The following is a 19,398-nucleotide window of genomic DNA, read 5'->3' on the forward strand; positions in this document are numbered from 1 at the left end:
ACTTTGTTAACTGGTCATTCCAGATAATTGACCGCTACCCTAGGCAAGTGATATGACTTTGTTAACTGGTCATTCCAGATAATTGACCACTACCTTAGGCTAATGATATGACTTTGTAAACTGATCACTCCTGATAATTGAACACTACCCTAGGCTAGTAATATGGCTTTGTTAACTGGTCATTCCAGATAATTGACCACTACCCTAGGCTAGTGATATGACTTTGTTAACTGGTCATTCCAGATAATTGACCACTACCCTAGGCTAGTGATATGACTTTGTAAACTGATCACTCCTTATAATTGACCACTACCCTAGGCTAGTGATATGGCTTTGTTAACTGGTCATTCAAGATAATTGACCACTACCCTAGGCTAGTGATATGGCTTTGTTAACTGATCACTCCTAACAATTGACTACTACCCTAGGCTAGTGATGTGACTTTGTTAACTGATCACTCCTGATAATTAACCACTACTCTAGGCAAGTGATATGGATTTGTTAACTTAACTGATCTGATAAATGACCACTACCCTATACTAGTGGTATGGCTTTGTTAACTGGTCATTCAAGATAATTGACCACTACCCTAGGCTAGTGATATGACTTTGTAAACTGATCACTCCTGATAATTGACTACTACCCTAGGCTAGTGATATGACTTTGTTAACTGGTCATTCCAGATAATTGACTACTACCCTAGGCTAGTGATATGGCTTTGTTAACGGGTCATTCAAGATAATTGACCACTACCCTAGGCTAGTGATATGACTTTGTTAACTGGTCATTCCAGATAATTGACTACTACCCTAGGCTAGTGATATGGCGTTGTTAACTGGTCATTCCAGATAATTGACCACTACCCTAGGCTAGTGATATGACTTTGTTAACTGGTCATTCCAGATAATTGACCACTACCCTAGGCTAGTGATGACACATTACTGACAACTACCATATGCTAGCTGATAAGTGACCACTACCCTAGGCTAGTGATATGACTTTGTGAACTGATCACTCCTGATAATTGACCACTGCTCTAGGCTAGTGATATGGATTTGTTAACTAAACTGGTCTGCTAAATGACCATTACCCTATACTAGTGATATGGCTTTGTTAACTGGTCATTCCAGATAAATGACCACTACCCTAGGCTAGTGATATGGCTTTGTTAACTGGTCATTCCAGATAATTGACTACTACCCTTGGCTAGTGATATGACTTTGTTAACTGGTCATTCCAGATAATTGACCACTACCCTAGGCAAGTGATATGACTTTGTTAACTGGTCATTCCAGATAATTGACCACTACCCTAGGCAAGTGATATGACTTTGTTAACTGGTCATTCCAGATAATTGACCATTACCGGAGGCAAGTGATATGACTTTGTTAACTGGTCATAACAGATAATTGACCACTACCCTAGGCTAGTGATAAGTCTCTGTTAACTGGTCATTCCAGATCATTGACTACTACCCTAGGCTAGTGATATGACTTTGTTAACTGGTCATTCCAGATAATTGACCACTACCCTAGGCAAGTGATATGACTTTGTTAACTGGTCATTCCAGATAATTGACCGCTACCCTAGGCAAGTGATATGACTTTGTTAACTGGTCATTCCAGATAATTGACCACTACCGTAGGCAAGTGATATGACTTTGTTAACTGGTCATTCCAGATAATTGACCACTACCCTAGGCTAGTGATAAGTCTTTGTTAACTGGTCATTCCAGATAATTGACTACTACCCTAGGCTAGTGATATGACTTTGTTAACTGGTCATTCCAGATAATTGACCACTACCCTAGGCAAGTGATATGACTTTGTTAACTGGTCATTCCAGATAATTGACCGCTACCCTAGGCAAGTGATATGACTTTGTTAACTGGTCATTCCAGATAATTGACCACTACCCTAGGCTAGTGATAAGTCTTTGTTAACTGGTCATTCCAGATAATTGACCACTACCCTAGGCTAGTGATATGACTTTGTTAACTGGTCATTCCAGATAATTGACCACTACCCTAGGCAAGTGATATGACTTTGTTAACTGGTCATTCCAGATAATTGACCGCTACCCTAGGCAAGTGATATGACTTTGTTAACTGGTCATTCCAGATAATTGACCGCTACCCTAGGCAAGTGATATGACTTTGTTAACTGGTCATTCCAGATAATTGACCACTACCTTAGGCTAATGATATGACTTTGTAAACTGATCACTCCTGATAATTGAACACTACCCTAGGCTAGTAATATGGCTTTGTTAACTGGTCATTCCAGATAATTGACCACTACCCTAGGCTAGTGATATGACTTTGTTAACTGGTCATTCCAGATAATTGACCACTACCCTAGGCTAGTGATATGACTTTGTAAACTGATCACTCCTTATAATTGACCACTACCCTAGGCTAGTGATATGGCTTTGTTAACTGGTCATTCAAGATAATTGACCACTACCCTAGGCTAGTGATATGGCTTTGTTAACTGATCACTCCTAACAATTGACTACTACCCTAGGCTAGTGATGTGACTTTGTTAACTGATCACTCCTGATAATTAACCACTACTCTAGGCAAGTGATATGGATTTGTTAACTTAACTGATCTGATAAATGACCACTACCCTATACTAGTGGTATGGCTTTGTTAACTGGTCATTCAAGATAATTGACCACTACCCTAGGCTAGTGATATGACTTTGTAAACTGATCACTCCTGATAATTGACTACTACCCTAGGCTAGTGATATGACTTTGTTAACTGGTCATTCCAGATAATTGACTACTACCCTAGGCTAGTAATATGGCTTTGTTAACGGGTCATTCAAGATAATTGACCACTACCCTAGGCTAGTGATATGACTTTGTTAACTGGTCATTCCAGATAATTGACTACTACCCTAGGCTAGTGATATGGCGTTGTTAACTGGTCATTCCAGATAATTGACCACTACCCTAGGCTAGTGATATGACTTTGTTAACTGGTCATTCCAGATAATTGACCACTACCCTAGGCTAGTGATATGACTTTGTAAACTGATCACTCCTTATAATTGACCACTACCCTAGGCTAGTGATATGGCTTTGTTAACTGGTCATTCAAGATATTTGACCACTACCCTAGGCTAGTGATATGGCTTTGTTAACTGATCACTCCTAATAATTGACTACTTCCTTAGGCTAGTGACGTGACTTTGTTAACTAATCACTCCTGATAATTAACCACTACTCTAGGTTAGTGATATGACTTTGTAAACTGATCACTCCTGATAATTGACCACTACCCTAGGCTAGTGACATGACTTTGTTAACTGGTCATTCCAGATAATTTACTTCTACCCTAGGCTAGTGATATGACTTTGTTAACTGGTCATTCCAGATAATTGACCACTACCCTAGGCAAGTGATATGACTTTGTTAACTGGTCATTCCAGATAATTGACCGCTACCCTAGGCAAGTGATATGACTTTGTTAACTGGTCATTCCAGATAATTGACTACTACCCTAGGCTAGTGATAAGTCTTTGTTAACTGGTCATTCCAGATAATTGACTACTACCCTAGGCTAGTGATATGACTTTGTTAACTGGTCATTCCAGATAATTGACCACTACCCTAGGCAAGTGATATGACTTTGTTAACTGGTCATTCCAGATAATTGACCGCTACCCTAGGCAAGTGATATGACTTTGTTAACTGGTCATTCCAGATAATTGACCACTACCTTAGGCTAGTGATATGACTTTGTAAACTGATCACTCCTGATAATTGAACACTACCCTAGGCTAGTAAGATGGCTTTGTTAACTGGTCATTCTAGATAATTGACCACTACCCTAGGCTAGTGATATGACTTTGTTAACTGGTCATTCCAGATAATTGACCACTACCCTAGGCTAGTGATATGGCTTTGTTAACTGGTCATTCAAGATATTTGACCACTACCCTAGGCTAGTGATATGGCTTTGTTAACTGATCACTCCTAATAATTGACCACTACCCTAGGCTAGTGATATGGCTTTGTTAACTGGTCATTCAAGATATTTGACCACTACCCTAGGCTAGTGATATGGCTTTGTTAACTGATCACTCCTAATAATTGACTACTACCTTAGGCTAGTGACGTGACTTTGTTAACTAATCACTCCTGATAATTAACCACTACTCTAGGCTAGTGATATGACTTTGTAAACTGATCACTCCTGATAATTGACCACTACCCTAGGCTAGTGACATGACTTTGTTAACTGGTCATTCCAGATAATTTACTTCTACCTTAGGCTAGTGATATGACTTTGTTAACTGGTCATTCCAGATAATTGACTACTACCTTAGGCTAGTGATATGACTTTGTTAACTGGTCATTCCAGATAATTGACCACTACCCTAGGCAAGTGATATGACTTTGTTAACTGGTCATTCCAGATAATTGACTGCTACCCTAGGCAAGTGATATGACTTTGTTAACTGGTCATTCCAGATAATTGACCACTACCGTAGGCAAGTGATATGACTTTGTTAACTGGTCATTCCAGATAATTGACCACTACCCTAGGCTAGTGATAAGTCTTTGTTAACTGGTCATTCCAGATAATTGACTACTACCCTAGGCTAGTGATATGACTTTGTTAACTGGTCATTCCAGATAATTGACTACTACCCTAGGCTAGTGAAATGGCGTTGTTAACTGGTCATTCCAGATAATTGACCACTACCCTAGGCTAGTGATATGACTTTGTTAACTGGTCATTCCAGATAATTGACCACTACCCTAGGCTAGTGATATGACTTTGTAAACTGATCACTCCTTATAATTGACCACTACCCTAGGCTAGTGATATGGCTTTGTTAACTGGTCATTCAAGATATTTGACCACTACCCTAGGCTAGTGATATGGCTTTGTTAACTGATCACTCCTAATAATTGACTACTACCTTAGGCTAGCGACGTGACTTTGTTAACTGATCACTCCTGATAATTAACCACTACTCTAGGCTAGTGATATGACTTTGTAAACTGATCACTCCTGATAATTGACCACTACCCTAGGCTAGTGACATGACTTTGTTAACTGGTCATTCCAGATAATTTACTTCTACCCTAGGCTAGTGATATGACTTTGTTAACTGGTCATTCCAGATAATTGACTACTACCTTAGGCTAGTGATATGACTTTGTTAACTGGTCATTCCAGATAACTGACCACTTCCCTAGGCTATTGATAGGACTGTTGAATGATCACTCCTGATAATTGACCACTACCCTAGGCCATTGATATGACTGATGTCTGAAGACTCATGCTTATTGACCACTAGCCTGGGCTTTTCATATGACTTTGTAGGCTGATATGACAACCTTAATTTGTGTACCTTCAATTGCTGCTGTGTAAAACCATTACCAATCTCTCCAGTTTCTTTTTCGATTGATGAATATTATCAACCTATCCAGTCACTCAAAAGTGTTATAGTCAAATTAATACACAACACATAATAAGTAACTGGAAAGGTACAGCAATTGCTGAAACAAGAAATGTAGATAAATAAATACTCCTTGCACTTTAGTTTTTCATATTAACATGATTAAGTGGACAAGTGAAATTTATATATTTGACCTTAGGTTGAAATTTTAAAAAAATTGTCTAAATTCCCTTAGCAGAAAATTCCCTTACTCCTAGTTTTTACTTAGAACTAAACAAAAAGTAATCAGCTTGTTTTGAACATAATATATCATTTGTAAATTTACCTTTTAAGAGCATATATATATATAAATTATTAATAAAGATACTTCCTTTATTCACAAATTTAAAAGGACAGAATAAACTTAAAGGGGTACATAACTGGACACTGTAAATGTTAACTAATAGAAAGGGTTTGTGGGGTATCCCCTGCTCAATTTGCACACCTCTTAGCAGATTTTTACGTCATTATGTCCAAGTTTTCAAGAAGACTGTTTAAACCGGAAATAATTTTTACACTGATAAATTTTGATGTCACATTTGTAAGGCTACACTTATGAATATTTTAGTTTGCCCTTACCCTACCCAAAGATACATTTTAGAGACAGTGGGTAGGTTGGTAGGCATTTTCTTTTTTCTCACAGCAAAGGGAAATTGAAGTGTCAGATGTTTTTTAGTCTTCATGCCTATCAGATTAAAAGAAAACTTTTTCACATCAGAACAATAAAAGAATTTGGGTAGGCAGCTATGTTTATGGTAGGTAGGGTTAGGGCAAACAAACATATATTCTTTTGTATGGTCAATGCATTCCTTTAAAAATAAACAGAATGCAAGGATTACTACAAAAAATTTATAAAATCAGTTAAAGTTAAAAACCAGATAGCATGTTTAAATGTTATGATAATCTTAGATGTCTGTAAAATTGTGTACTGATGTTTTTGTTCAATAATATGAAAGAACCCAGGTTTTTAGTTACATCTAAAGATGTCATAGTTTATATTTATGGTAGCTTGGAAAATATATATTTATGGATCAATGGGTAATGATTTTCTTATGAAAATTATATGAACAACAGGTATATATACATGTACAGATTCTTGCAAACAAAAAAACATGTACAATAAATGTATATGAATGGGGTGTCTGGTTTACAACAACAGCCAGATGTCTGTACCAAACCCTGTAACTGTGTGCAAGATGAAACAAACACCCTAGCCCCACCCCCTTCGACCATATGTTAATGATGGGATCATAGGTAGCAGTAGTCCAGATAATTATGACCAAAAAAAATAAAATATCCTTTCAAGACATCATAATTATTGGTCTAATCAGTAATTGAGTTAGGCTAAGGTTTGGTTTTACATTGGTTTATTCTGAGACATATATACAAGTGAATATGTGTCTCTCAAACACTGATTTAGGGGGTGAGCAGGGTGCATTGGACCCTCTTCTTGTAGGGAAAATTGGTGGATATATAGGGAATCACCCAGGCATGACTGGAGCATAAATAGGGACTGGACTACAGATCAGATATATAGCCAATAAATCGTCTACAGTAGGGGCATACGTTTTTTCGTTTTTTTTAAACGTATGTAGACGATTGACGCGCTATACTATATTACATATATTTGACCTGAAGTCAAGACTGAAGTCATAGGCGGATCAAGGGGGGGGGGGGGGGGGGGGGGGGGGGGCTGGGGGTCCAGGGCCCCCCCCTTTTCGTGTGAAAAATTTGTTTGATTATATAGGGAATCACTGAAGCATGACTGGAGCGGCCCCCCCCCCCCCCCCCCCCCCCCCTTAGGTCAGTCAGCGGGCACCCCTTATGAAAAGTTCTGGATCCGCCACTGGAAGTCCCTATGCCATGGACTGGAGCAGCCCCACTCCCCCCCCCCCCCCCCCCCCCCCCCCAAATGAAAATTTGGATCTGTTACTGTCGCTGGTTTAATATAGCTCTTCTGTATGTTTTCATATGTAACACATAGGGTAGCCCTCGTATGCATTCGTTGCGTGTAACTCCCCCCTTTTAATAATCGTCTTTTGAGTGCCTAGAATAGGCTAGATGCCGTGTTTGTGCACAATATCTAAAGCTGATTCACTATTCAAAATACTTATTTTGGTATCGTCTCTGTTCCAGTGATGTATGCCCTACATCTTGGGAAATATCTAAGAACTTCTGAACATATTTTTGTTTTCCGCTTGCTGATAGTTCTGTGAAATTAGATAATCGCGCCAATGACGTGATCACGTATCCCGCGTTGCTTCATAAAACTCATGAATATTCATACTACCCTAGGCTAGTGATACGTAGAGTCTACCTAAACAAAAACGAAAGCCACTATTACAAGCGCTTGTGTGATGCAGAATTTACACGTTTCCTTGAAGCAGACAACAAAAAAAAAACTTCGCCAATAATTTCGGTAATTTACTCTGACAATTTATTTGGTTGAAACAATTTTAGACAATTTTCTAATGACAGTTTAACAAAGCATGAGCAAAACATTTCACATCTCTGATAATGAGTAGAAAAGCTACATTCTTGTTGATGACCATACAGACCGTCAGACGTCTACTTTTGTGATTCTGTGTCCGAAGCAATATTGACTGATTTGACCGCCTGTGTCCAGAGTGGTTTTCTGATTTGGTAGCCGACTGGATGGCCAAATCAGAACCTGCTAACTTCATTTATACATCTGGACAAAATTTGAATGATGAAATCATGGGAGTTATGAGCCAACCACATCAAAAGTTTGAAATTTTTCACCCAAATGAAAATTACGTTCTGAATGAAAATAACTTTTTCTATTAATCAAAGCATAAGTGACAGTGTGTAATAAGGGTAGTCGGGCAGTCAATTAAGACTAAAGAACTCTATTCTTCTAAACATTTGTAACATGTACACAGGGTAAGTGTGTCTATTTCTATTTTAAAATGAGTTCGTTACCAGTTTGATACTGGATCCAAAATGTTCAATTTACAAAATATATAACAAGTAAACTTTATTCATAAATTGACATCATTGAACTAAAATATGTACAACTGCTCTTGCATCAACAGCTAAATTTATCTATACATTAATCATTCCACTTTAAAATATATACAAATTGAAGACCCATTGGTGGCCTTCAGCTGTTGTCTGCTCTTTGGTCTGGTTGTTGTCTCTTTGACATATTTCCCATTTCCATTCTCAATTTTAAATGATACAAATTTGTACAAATACAAATTTGTCCTTGGTCAGGGACAAACTTGTCCTCTTGGTACAATTATGTACCCTACAAGTTAACAAACCTGTCCTAATGGTACATGTTGGTACCCTACAAGCTATGACTTGTCCTAATGGTACATGTGGTACCCTATAAGTGAACACACTTGTCTTGTATGGTTAAAATTCATACTTGACAAACTATACGTTGTACAAGTCTTAAAGAACAGGCACAAACCTTGTCCTTTGTTGCATTATAGTCATAAAATCACCAACCTGTTCTTTATTACACTTAGTAATAGTATCTTATATAAGAGACAAGGATCTCAAATATCCTTTCTCTAATAATCATGTACCGTATGTAACATGGCCATCGTCTTCGTAGACTTCAGACGAATGACAAAGAGCAAGGAATCGCTCCTGCTTATACCATTCTTGAAGGAGGGATGTTCTTCCTAAGTGCCTCATTACTCGTATTAGAGTTTCCTTTGGGACATCCCTTTCACAACGGACCTGACCCAAGGTTTACCTGCCAAATATCTTATTCTTTTCAATGTTTATTGAAGTATATACAAGTACATAAAATAAGGCTTCTACTGAACTGTAACTAAGGTAAACTATTGAACCTAATATACACTATCATCACACATTGAACCATTGACATGATTGAATTTTATACATTGCCTTTGGCACTACTAAATTATAGTTTTATCTTCAAGAACATAAAACATGTTAAAACAATTAATACTTAAAACAATTTAAACATCATTATCATTTGTTAAAATGTAATAATTATTATAATAAAAAAATATAATAAACAAGCATATTGGAGAATTCAGCAACAAAAACAAAGTCTTAAAGTTTTAATATATCTAACATAACAATAACACAATGTAACATATTTATTTTTACACTTTTCAGACAACAGACTCTAGCCATCATGTCAGAAGATAGTCATATACCACACATTTTGAACCTTAGTAATAGTATTATAGGTGTAACTGTGTTAGCTATGCCATTTTGTTATAAAGAGGTATGTTTACAAACAAATCAAACTTTTCTGCCTGTGTGACGTGTCTACATTAATATTTTTGGTAGTTTTTGAAATTGATAAAACATGTATTTTGAAAGACACGAGCTCAACTTGGTAAAAGTTCCAGTGCCATACTGATACATTAAAAGGGCCAGATCGATAAGCTAAAAGGCCAGAAGGGTATTGATTGGGTAAAAGGCCAGAGGAGTATAATGATTAGCTTAAAGGCCAGCAGAGGGGTATTGATTAGCTAAAAGGCCAGAGGGGTATTAATTGGGTAAAAGGGCCAGAGACTATTGATTGGGTAAAAGCGCTACTAAGAGGGGTATTGATTGCATAAAAGGGTCAGAGGATTATTGATTAGGTATAGGGCCAAAGGGTATTGATTGGGTACATGTATGTGTGTATTGATTGGGGAAAAGGGTCAGAGGGTTATTGATTGAGGAAAAGGGCAAGAGGGTAATTGATTGGGGAAAGGACCAGAGGGTTTTGATTTGGTAAAAGGTCTAGTGGTTTAAAGCTAGTAAATGAATTTTAGAATGAAATGGTAATTTTGATCTTTACATCATCTGAAAAGTCTGAACAATAAATTATTTAGTCTTGTTCAGTTTTCAGTCAATTTCAGACTTTTCCACTGGGGTTAATTCAGTACTGTTCAGACAATTCCCTTGCATATTAGCAATCTATTCAGCACAGCTACCCTAAATTGTGATGCAAGTTTAGGCACAAGTAAATTTGTGCTCAAAATGATCAAAGTATATTTCTCAATCAGAAAAAGGTTACATTCCAGTGAAATCATTTGCTAGTTTAAGTAATAAACAACAACAAAACTTGAAAAGCACTATTTTTTGTCAGATAAGGGCTATATACATGTACTTTAATGTTCCAAGGCAAATGTGATTGAGTGAATTGGTAGTGTGACATCTTTCAGTGTGGTATTATCCTGGAAACTATTTATTATATTTTAGTGTGGGATTATCCTGGGAGTTTTATTTTTCAGTGTGGTATTACCGTTGGAACTATCTTATTATTTTTCAGTGTGGTATTACCGTTGGAACTATCTTATTATTTTTCAGTGTGGTATTACCGTTGGAACTATCTTATTATTTTTCAGTGTGGTATTACCGTTGGAACTATCTTATTATTTTTCAGTGTGGTATTACCGTTGGAACTATCTTATTATTTTTCAGTGTGGTATTACCGTTGGAACTATCTTATTATTTTTCAGTGTGGTATTACCGTTGGAACTATCTTATTATTTTTCAGTGTGGTATTACCGTTGGAACTATCGTATTATTTTTCAGTGTGGTATTACCGTTGGAACTATCTTATTATTTTTCAGTGTGGTATTACCGTTGGAACTATCTTATTATTTTTCAGTGTGGTATTACCGTTGGAACTATCTTATTATTTTTCAGTGTGGTATTACCGTTGGAACTATCGTATTATTTTTCAGTGTGGTATTACCGTTGGAACTATCTTATTATTTTTCAGTGTGGTATTACCGTTGGAACTATCTTATTATTTTTCAGTGTGGTATTACCGTTGGAACTATCTTATTATTTTTCAGTGTGGTATTACCGTTGGAACTATCTTATTATTTTTCAGTGTGGTATAACTGTTGGAACTATCTTATTATTTTTCAGTGTGGTATTACCGTTGGAACTATCTTATTATTTTTCAGTGTGGTATTACCGTTGGAACTATCTTATTATTTTTCAGTGTGGTATTACCGTTGGAACTATCTTATTATTTTTCAGTGTGGTATTACCGTTGGAACTATCTTATTATTTTTCAGTGTGGTATTACCGTTGGAACTATCGTATTATTTTTCAGTGTGGTATTACCGTTGGAACTATCTTATTATTTTTCAGTGTGGTATTACCGTTGGAACTATCTTATTATTTTTCAGTGTGGTATTACCGTTGGAACTATCGTATTATTTTTCAGTGTGGTATTACCGTTGGAACTATCTTATTATTTTTCAGTGTGGTATTACCGTTGGAACTATCTTATTATTTTTCAGTGTGGTATTACCGTTGGAACTATCTTATTATTTTTCAGTGTGGTATTACCGTTGGAACTATCTTATTATTTTTCAGTGTGGTATAACTGTTGGAACTATCTTATTATTTTTCAGTGTGGTATTACCGTTGGAACTATCTTATTATTTTTCAGTGTGGTATTACCGTTGGAACTATCTTATTATTTTTCAGTGTGGTATTACCGTTGGAACTATCTTATTATTTTTCAGTGTGGTATTACCGTTGGAACTATCTTATTATTTTTCAGTGTGGTATTACCGTTGGAACTATCTTATTATTTTTCAGTGTGGTATTACCGTTGGAACTATCTTATTATTTTTCAGTGTGGTATTACCGTTGGAACTATCTTATTATTTTTCAGTGTGGTATTACCGTTGGAACTATCTTATTATTTTTCAGTGTGGTATTACCGTTGGAACTATCTTATTATTTTTCAGTGTGGTATTACCGTTGGAACTATCTTATTATTTTTCAGTGTGGTATTACCGTTGGAACTATCTTATTATTTTTCAGTGTGGTATTACCGTTGGAACTATCTTATTATTTTTCAGTGTGGTATTACCGTTGGAACTATCTTATTATTTTTCAGTGTGGTATTACCGTTGGAACTATCTTATTATTTTTCAGTGTGGTATTACCGTTGGAACTATCTTATTACTTTTCAGTGTGGTATTACCGTTGGAACTATCTTATTATTTTTCAGTGTGGTATAACTGTTGGAACTATCTTATTATTTTTCAGTGTGGTATTACCGTTGGAACTATCTTATTATTTTTCAGTGTGGTATTACCGTTGGAACTATCTTATTATTTTTCAGTGTGGTATTACCGTTGGAACTATCTTATTATTTTTCAGTGTGGTATTACCGTTGGAACTATCTTATTATTTTTTTTAGTGTTGTATTATCTCAGGATTTTTATTAATTATTTTTATTTGACCGCAAAATTTGTTCAGTATAATGGTATGACATCATTATTGTCGTTGTCCGATGACATTTGGTTTCCAGACAAAAACTTGAGTATAAGTGTATTGATCTCTATGAAATTGTACCACAAGGTTCAATACCACAAAAGGAAGGTTGGGATTGATTTTGGGCGTTATTTTCCTAACTGGTCAGGAATGAGGGGCCAAAAAACAAGGATTTTCTGGTTTCCAGACAAAAACTTGAGTATAAGTGTATTGATCTCTATGAAAATGTACCACAAGGTTCAATACCAAAAAAGGAAGGTTGGGATTGATTTTTGGGTTATGCCCTTTACGATTTAGGAAAAAGGGTCCAAAAATAATACCTTTTTTAATACTTTGTATAAATTGCTTATTTCTTGAGCAATTTCAATGGGGTTTAATTCAAAGTCTTGAATTCTTGGGATTCTTTAATATGCTGAATCTAACCATGTTTTTAGATTTTTAATTTTGGGCCCTGTTTTAAAATTGGTCCACATTGAGGTCCAAAGGGTTGGAAAGTAAACTTTGTTTGATTTCAACAAAAATTGAATTCTTGAGGTTCTTTGATATGCTTGATTTTGGGCTAAGTTTTCAAGTTGGTCCAAATCGGGGTGCATGTATTTAGATTTTGGATATTGGACCATAATACATTGTAGGTAAATGTCAAATTTCAAATTTTTAAGTTCTTAGAGCACATTCATTCTGTGTCAGAAACCTGTGCTGTGTCAAATATTTAATCACAATCCAAATTCAGAGCTTTAACATACTTGTCCCAACTGTTCAGGACCTCTGCGGTTGTATCAAGCTGTGGCTTGCTGAGCATTTTATTCAGTGTGGAATTATCCTGGGAATTATTTTATTATTTTTCAGTGTGGAATTGTCCTGGGAACTATTTTATTATTTTTCTGCTCATGGCTCACATTATCCTCATGCCAGATGTTGATGAAGGCTGGTTTGTCTTCTAAAAAAAGATCCTATGGATATTTAGGTAAGTCAGTTACAATATTTTTAAAGTGATTTTTGATTGGTTGGATTTTCCAGCATTGTCAAATAACTCTTTTACTTCTTGATTTAGTATTTATGATCATGGTGGACAAATCTTTAATGTTTATCAAAATTTATTGGACCAGTGACAGTTTCTTTGTTAGAAATATCTAATGTAAATGTTTGATAACTTTACAATTGATTGATTTTCTCAGATGAGGTTTTTGTTATTACAGAACTAGGAACTTACAGGAAACCAGTATAACACCTTTTTCTTTACCACCACTTGGTTGGTACTTTATAGGATTCATTGTATGTACTTTATAATTTCCAGTATGTGAAATGTGTAACATTAAGGATTTTCTACCCCAATGAACACTTAGCCATAACCAGATTTGACACATTAGCAATCATACACATCATCTTATCTTGATATTCATAATAGTAGTTGATACACATGGTACAACTATTTGTAAAATTTGGTGTTTTATGCTTCTCAACTTATCATTGATTTGGCCTTCCAATAATTTTGATTCAACAGTTTTATGTATTTATATCATGTATACATGATATATTGGATTGTTGAGAAATTGACCAAGATAGGAACATGGTAAAACAACGAAAGTCAAAAGTAAAAAAGTAACAAATGTAGTATAATTTGGTCTCTGGTGGAGAGTTGTCTCATTGGCAATCATACCACATATTCTTATTTTTATATTCTCCTTTTACTGGATTTTATGAGCATATTAAACTACTACATATTTAGCAATTGCATAATTAAATTTTATTTTTTCAGCATATTATACTCATGGTTCCCCAGGAAAGGTTGCTGTAGAAATTGGGTAAGTAAATTGATGAAAAATAGCATCTGTATGCTTGTTAACTGTTTTTAACAGGTAAACTTTTTTCTGTGATAAAGGACATCACAAATTTTCTTTCTTCTGTCTCCTCTCTCAAATATGTTTGTTATGCAACTCCTGTCTGCTATCCCACATATGTTTGTCATTCCACATCTGTCTACTATTCCACAACCGTCTGCAATTCCACACCGGTCTGGCATTCCAAATCTGTTTGCTATTCCATATCTGTCTACTATTCCACTCCTGTCTACCTTTTCACCTCTGTCTTCTATTCCACACCTGTCTGCCATTCAACATCTGTTTGTTATTCCACATTACTCTTCCATTCAACACCTGTCTGCCATTCAACATCTGTCTGTTATTCCACATTACTCTTCCATTCAACATCTGTCTGCCATTCCACATATCTCTTCCATTTCACATCTGCCTGCCATTCCACATCTATTTGCTATTCAATATCAGCCTGCTTTTCCACATATGTCTGCTATCCCACACCTGTCTGTCATTCCACATCTATCTGCCATTCCATATCTGTCTGCTATTCCACCCCTATCTGCCATTCCATGCTTGTTTGACATTTCACACTTCTCTGACATTCCACACTACTCGTCCATTCAATATCTGTCTACCATTCCACACTCACCTGTCTGCCATTCTACCCCTGTCTGACATTTAACACCTGTCTGCCGAGCCACATTTATCTGTCATTCCACACCTTTCAGCTATCCCACATTTGTCTGCCATTCCACATCAGCCTTCTAATTCCTCATCAGTGCATGTTATTTTTTCACATGACTGACTAAATCTTTAAGGTTCATTTTAACACTAAATGATTGTGTAGTAGAACAAATATATATACAATAACTAGAGCACATTGCTATGTTCTTAGTATAAAAACATATACCTTTTAATAAGAGAACCTACCGGTAATGTTTATTTTATATAATTTTGAATAACTGAATGTTACTGTTTTATTTTAGTATGATAGGTCTACAGATGGGAACGTTAGTAGCTCAGGTTGTAATTATTGGTGATCTCGGACCAGCAATCATATCAAAATTTACAGGAATAGAGGTCAGTATCTAGGACAATCGTAGCTTACATTATAATCAGTAGGAAACTTGAACTAACAATCACAAAACAGAGGGTATGGTAAGGCCACTTTTTTTGGTCCCTTGAATTCGAAAAATCAAAAAGTACTGTAAATCTACCAAATAATATCGTTCAGATGTTCATCATGTTCATAAGATTTAGTCTGTCAGACATCAGTATTTATATTTTTGAATTTTGTCTTACATATATAGGGCTTCAAACTTCTTACATTTAGTACAAAACAGCAAAAACTTTCAAAATAGCCTCATTTTGAGATCTTGTCATTAATATTTAGATTCAAACAGCTTTTTGCTACAAAAACTATTTTACAAAGAAAATAAAATATAAGTCAAACAATTGTGACATCAGCCACTCTACACAATGTGAAGCTGTTTTGCTCATTCGCTGCCATCACTGTCCAAAAATGTTCGCATTGTGGCTCTTGGCTGATATTTTACGATATCAATGTGAGAACCTGATGATCTATATTATCATACCTCCTCCTTGAATGCAGAAATTTGTTAACTTCCCCCCTACTGCATTATCAACGAAGACAGGATTTTTTTTAAAGAGAAATTTTGTGTTTTCCAATCTTGTTTGTACATTTGTATTTTCATTTTTTATTTTATAATAAATTTGCTTCCAGAACAGCCATTTCTGCTCTTTTAACTGTGTAGCAAAATCTTATATTTTCATATAGTACAGATTTACTCTGGTCCTATCTGAAATGAGTTTTCTAAACTTTTATTATACTACCAAAAAACTATAATTTGTAGAAATATGATATGCCAGGTTACTTTCTTGGTATACTGCTTTCAACAACATTTTTATAACTACTATAATTGGCTATATCATAAGGTGATACACTAAAGACATTTTTATCCATAAAAAATACCCAATAGGATGTAAATGGTATGCTAATTAACTACTACTGACAAGGTTCCTGACTTGTTTAGGAAAAACACTTACCTTTAAAATAACTTCATGAAACTCAAATTAATAAAAGATATTATGGTTTTGGTTATTACTATTACACTAATTAAGGCACATAATGTGTGCAACAAGAGCAACATTATACAATATGAAAATAAATTGATAAAACAATAAGAGAAAAGAGAAAGCAACCCTCTGACGCTATGGTACATGGTAAGTGCATTTAAAAAGACCTTATATCTGACTTTGAGATTTAAATATGAAAGTATATGTTTTTACTATTTACAGAATAGCAGTAGACTGAGGACAGGACTGATTATATTAACATGTCTAGGAGTTGGTTTACCTTTAGGATTGTTGAGGAATCTAAACTCCATCAGTAAAGCTAGCACTCTTTGTATTATATTTTATGCTGTTTTTGTTGTGTATGTAAGTATGGATAATCATTATTGGTACTGTTTTTAATTATTTAAATTTACTTTAATTTAGAAAACAGTTGTAGACAGATATTGTTAATTCTTATGCAATTATTTTGTATCAATGGTTCTGATTGGATGACAATAAGCGTTAAATTCTCTATCTCCCTGTCTGTGACTAAGGAATCCGACATTTTGAATCCGGAATGTATTGACATGTAATTTCTTCAATAATAAGCAAAAAATACTCACATTTTGCACACAGAAATCTTCTTTTTATCAACTTTTATTACATTCGGAAGCGGACAAGAAGCCATTAAACACCCAGTGTTGACGTTTGATGCTGGAAGTGTACCTATGATGTCACCTAGTTTAGGCGCCAAAGAAGATAACATCATTTCATGGAATTTTCATTTAAGAAAATTTAACACACAAATAATGACTAAAATTAAATGATTTGTTTATTTTGCATTAGAATAGAGATAACTGTATTGTGTTTGAAGCTTTGCGGACGCCTATCGGTAGTTTTACTGTCGCAAATATCCGATTACCTGTATCCGTTACATGTCGCCAGGTAAACTCAATTTGCGACGGTAAACCACTGATGGATGTCCGCAAAGTTTCAAATACAATACAGTTATCTCTAAAATATAGCATGTTTGAATGTTGCAAAACGTTTTATGAGAGTTAATTACATTCTAAACATATATATACAAATTGATGTAGGTAATATATTATATAACATGATATATATGTGGTAAACATCAAACAGACTAGTCATGGATTAAAATTTTCTATAATATTTTTTTCCAGATTGTGACATTATCTTTGCCAAATCTACTAGCAGCTAACTGGTACTCCAAAGTATATCTATGGAAGACAGATGGACTGTTTAAATGTTTACCGATATTTTCTTTTGCTTTTGGATGTCAAACGTAAGCTCATTGTAAGGTTCTTTTCAGTTGACATGGTTGAGTATCAACTTTGTATTTAAAACAATAATGTTAATAATTGTTTTGACAGTAATGAACCTCATTGAATGACATGTTAAGAAAAAAAATTGATACCAGTATTTCAGTTCTCTGCTAAAAAAATATTTGTTCTGTTTGTAGGCAAATATTTTTTATGTCCCCACGGCTAGAGGAAGGGGGCATTTTAAAAGGTTTACTCTTGTAAGTTTGTACATTCGTGCGTCCATACATATGTATGTCCAGAAATTGGTTTCCTTCTTCTAACTTTAGTTTACCTTAACCTAATGTTATAAAACTTATACACAATGCTTATAACCAGCAAACACAGATCATTTCGAATTTATGTGTCGTCACTTTCACTGTTCTTGTGATATGCCCCTTTATAAATGGAAAATTGCCGAATTTTCTGTTTTGTACACTCAACATACAGACCCAAATGTCATTAAGTTTTAAAGAAAACAAAACTGCAATAGGTTTGAAGTAGTGCATTGTCTCTTGAATATTTACAAGCGGCCGGGGGATCTGTGTCCCATGGACACATTCTTTTTTTATTTCAAGAAGTTTTAACTGGTTACAGCAGGGGGAATAGTCTGAATTTGATAGTGCTTGTTTGAAAACAGCAAATTAAAAGTAAGTATAGGTACTAAAAATAAGTGTTGGTCAGGTTGGAGGAAAAACAAACGTTTTTTTAGGCATAAGGGATGCAGTTATAATGTCATCAAACTATAATAATACTATCCTCTCAATCAATGTCTATTTACTTTTAAATTATTGTTTACTTTATATATTATGTGATTGGATTCCAAATTATTTATATCAAGTAGATTTTTATTACACAGTTGATGAAATACTAAGGAAATAATAACCATATTCTAAGAAAAAGCTTACTTTCATGAAAGTCATTGCACAGGTACTTAACAGTGAAAAAAACTCATACCAAATTAAAAATAGTCTACATAATTTTATAACTACAAGAAAATAAAAAGGATCATATATGTATTAGAATAATAGCACCACTAAAGAAAAAGTAAAGAAAACAGTGTTATATTGATTTGTTCCTTGGTTGTTTATATAGATATAAGAAGATGTGGTATGAGTGCCAATGAGACAACTCTCCATCCAAGTCAAAATTTATAAAAGTAAACCATTATAGGTCAAAGTACGGTCTTCAACACGGAGCCTTGGGTCACACCGAACAGCAAGCTATAAAGGGCCCCAAAAATTACTAGTGTAAAACCATTCAAACGGGAAAACCAACGGTCTAATCTATATAAAAACGAGAAACGAGAAACACTTATGAACCACATCAACAAACGACAACTACTGAACATCAGATTCCTGACTTTGGACAGGTGCAAACAATTGCAGCGGGTTTAAACATTTTAATGGTACCAAACCTTCACCCTTGGCCCATGGGCTAATACGGAACGTTCACTTCTGGTTTCAGTTTTCTTAC

At 35.1% G+C, this 19,398-nt stretch overlaps 1 protein-coding gene across 8 annotated transcripts in view; it reads left to right on the forward strand.

Moving 5' to 3' along the window:
• Positions 1-19,398, forward strand: part of LOC127707537 (putative sodium-coupled neutral amino acid transporter 10) — an 80,823-nt gene that overhangs the window by 32,048 nt on the left and 29,377 nt on the right. For 2 of the 8 annotated variants that reach the window (XM_052212121.1, XM_052212114.1), the window contains 3 exons: positions 15,511-15,604; positions 16,844-16,984; positions 17,785-17,906. The exons of 1 other annotated variant lie outside the window; for it this stretch is intronic. In XM_052212121.1, the coding sequence (XP_052068081.1) occupies positions 15,511-15,604; positions 16,844-16,984; positions 17,785-17,906 (357 nt within the window). Of the gene's footprint in view, positions 1-9,584; positions 9,697-13,556; positions 13,675-14,466; positions 14,513-15,510; positions 15,605-16,843; positions 16,985-17,784; positions 17,907-19,398 lie in introns of all 8 variants that reach the window. 5 more of the 8 variants (XM_052212113.1, XM_052212119.1, XM_052212116.1 and 2 more) reach the window with 5 other exon arrangements.

This window comes from Mytilus californianus, unplaced genomic scaffold (assembly GCF_021869535.1).
Source record: "Mytilus californianus isolate M0D057914Y unplaced genomic scaffold, xbMytCali1.0.p SCAF_7, whole genome shotgun sequence".
NCBI lineage: Eukaryota > Metazoa > Mollusca > Bivalvia > Mytilida > Mytilidae > Mytilus > Mytilus californianus.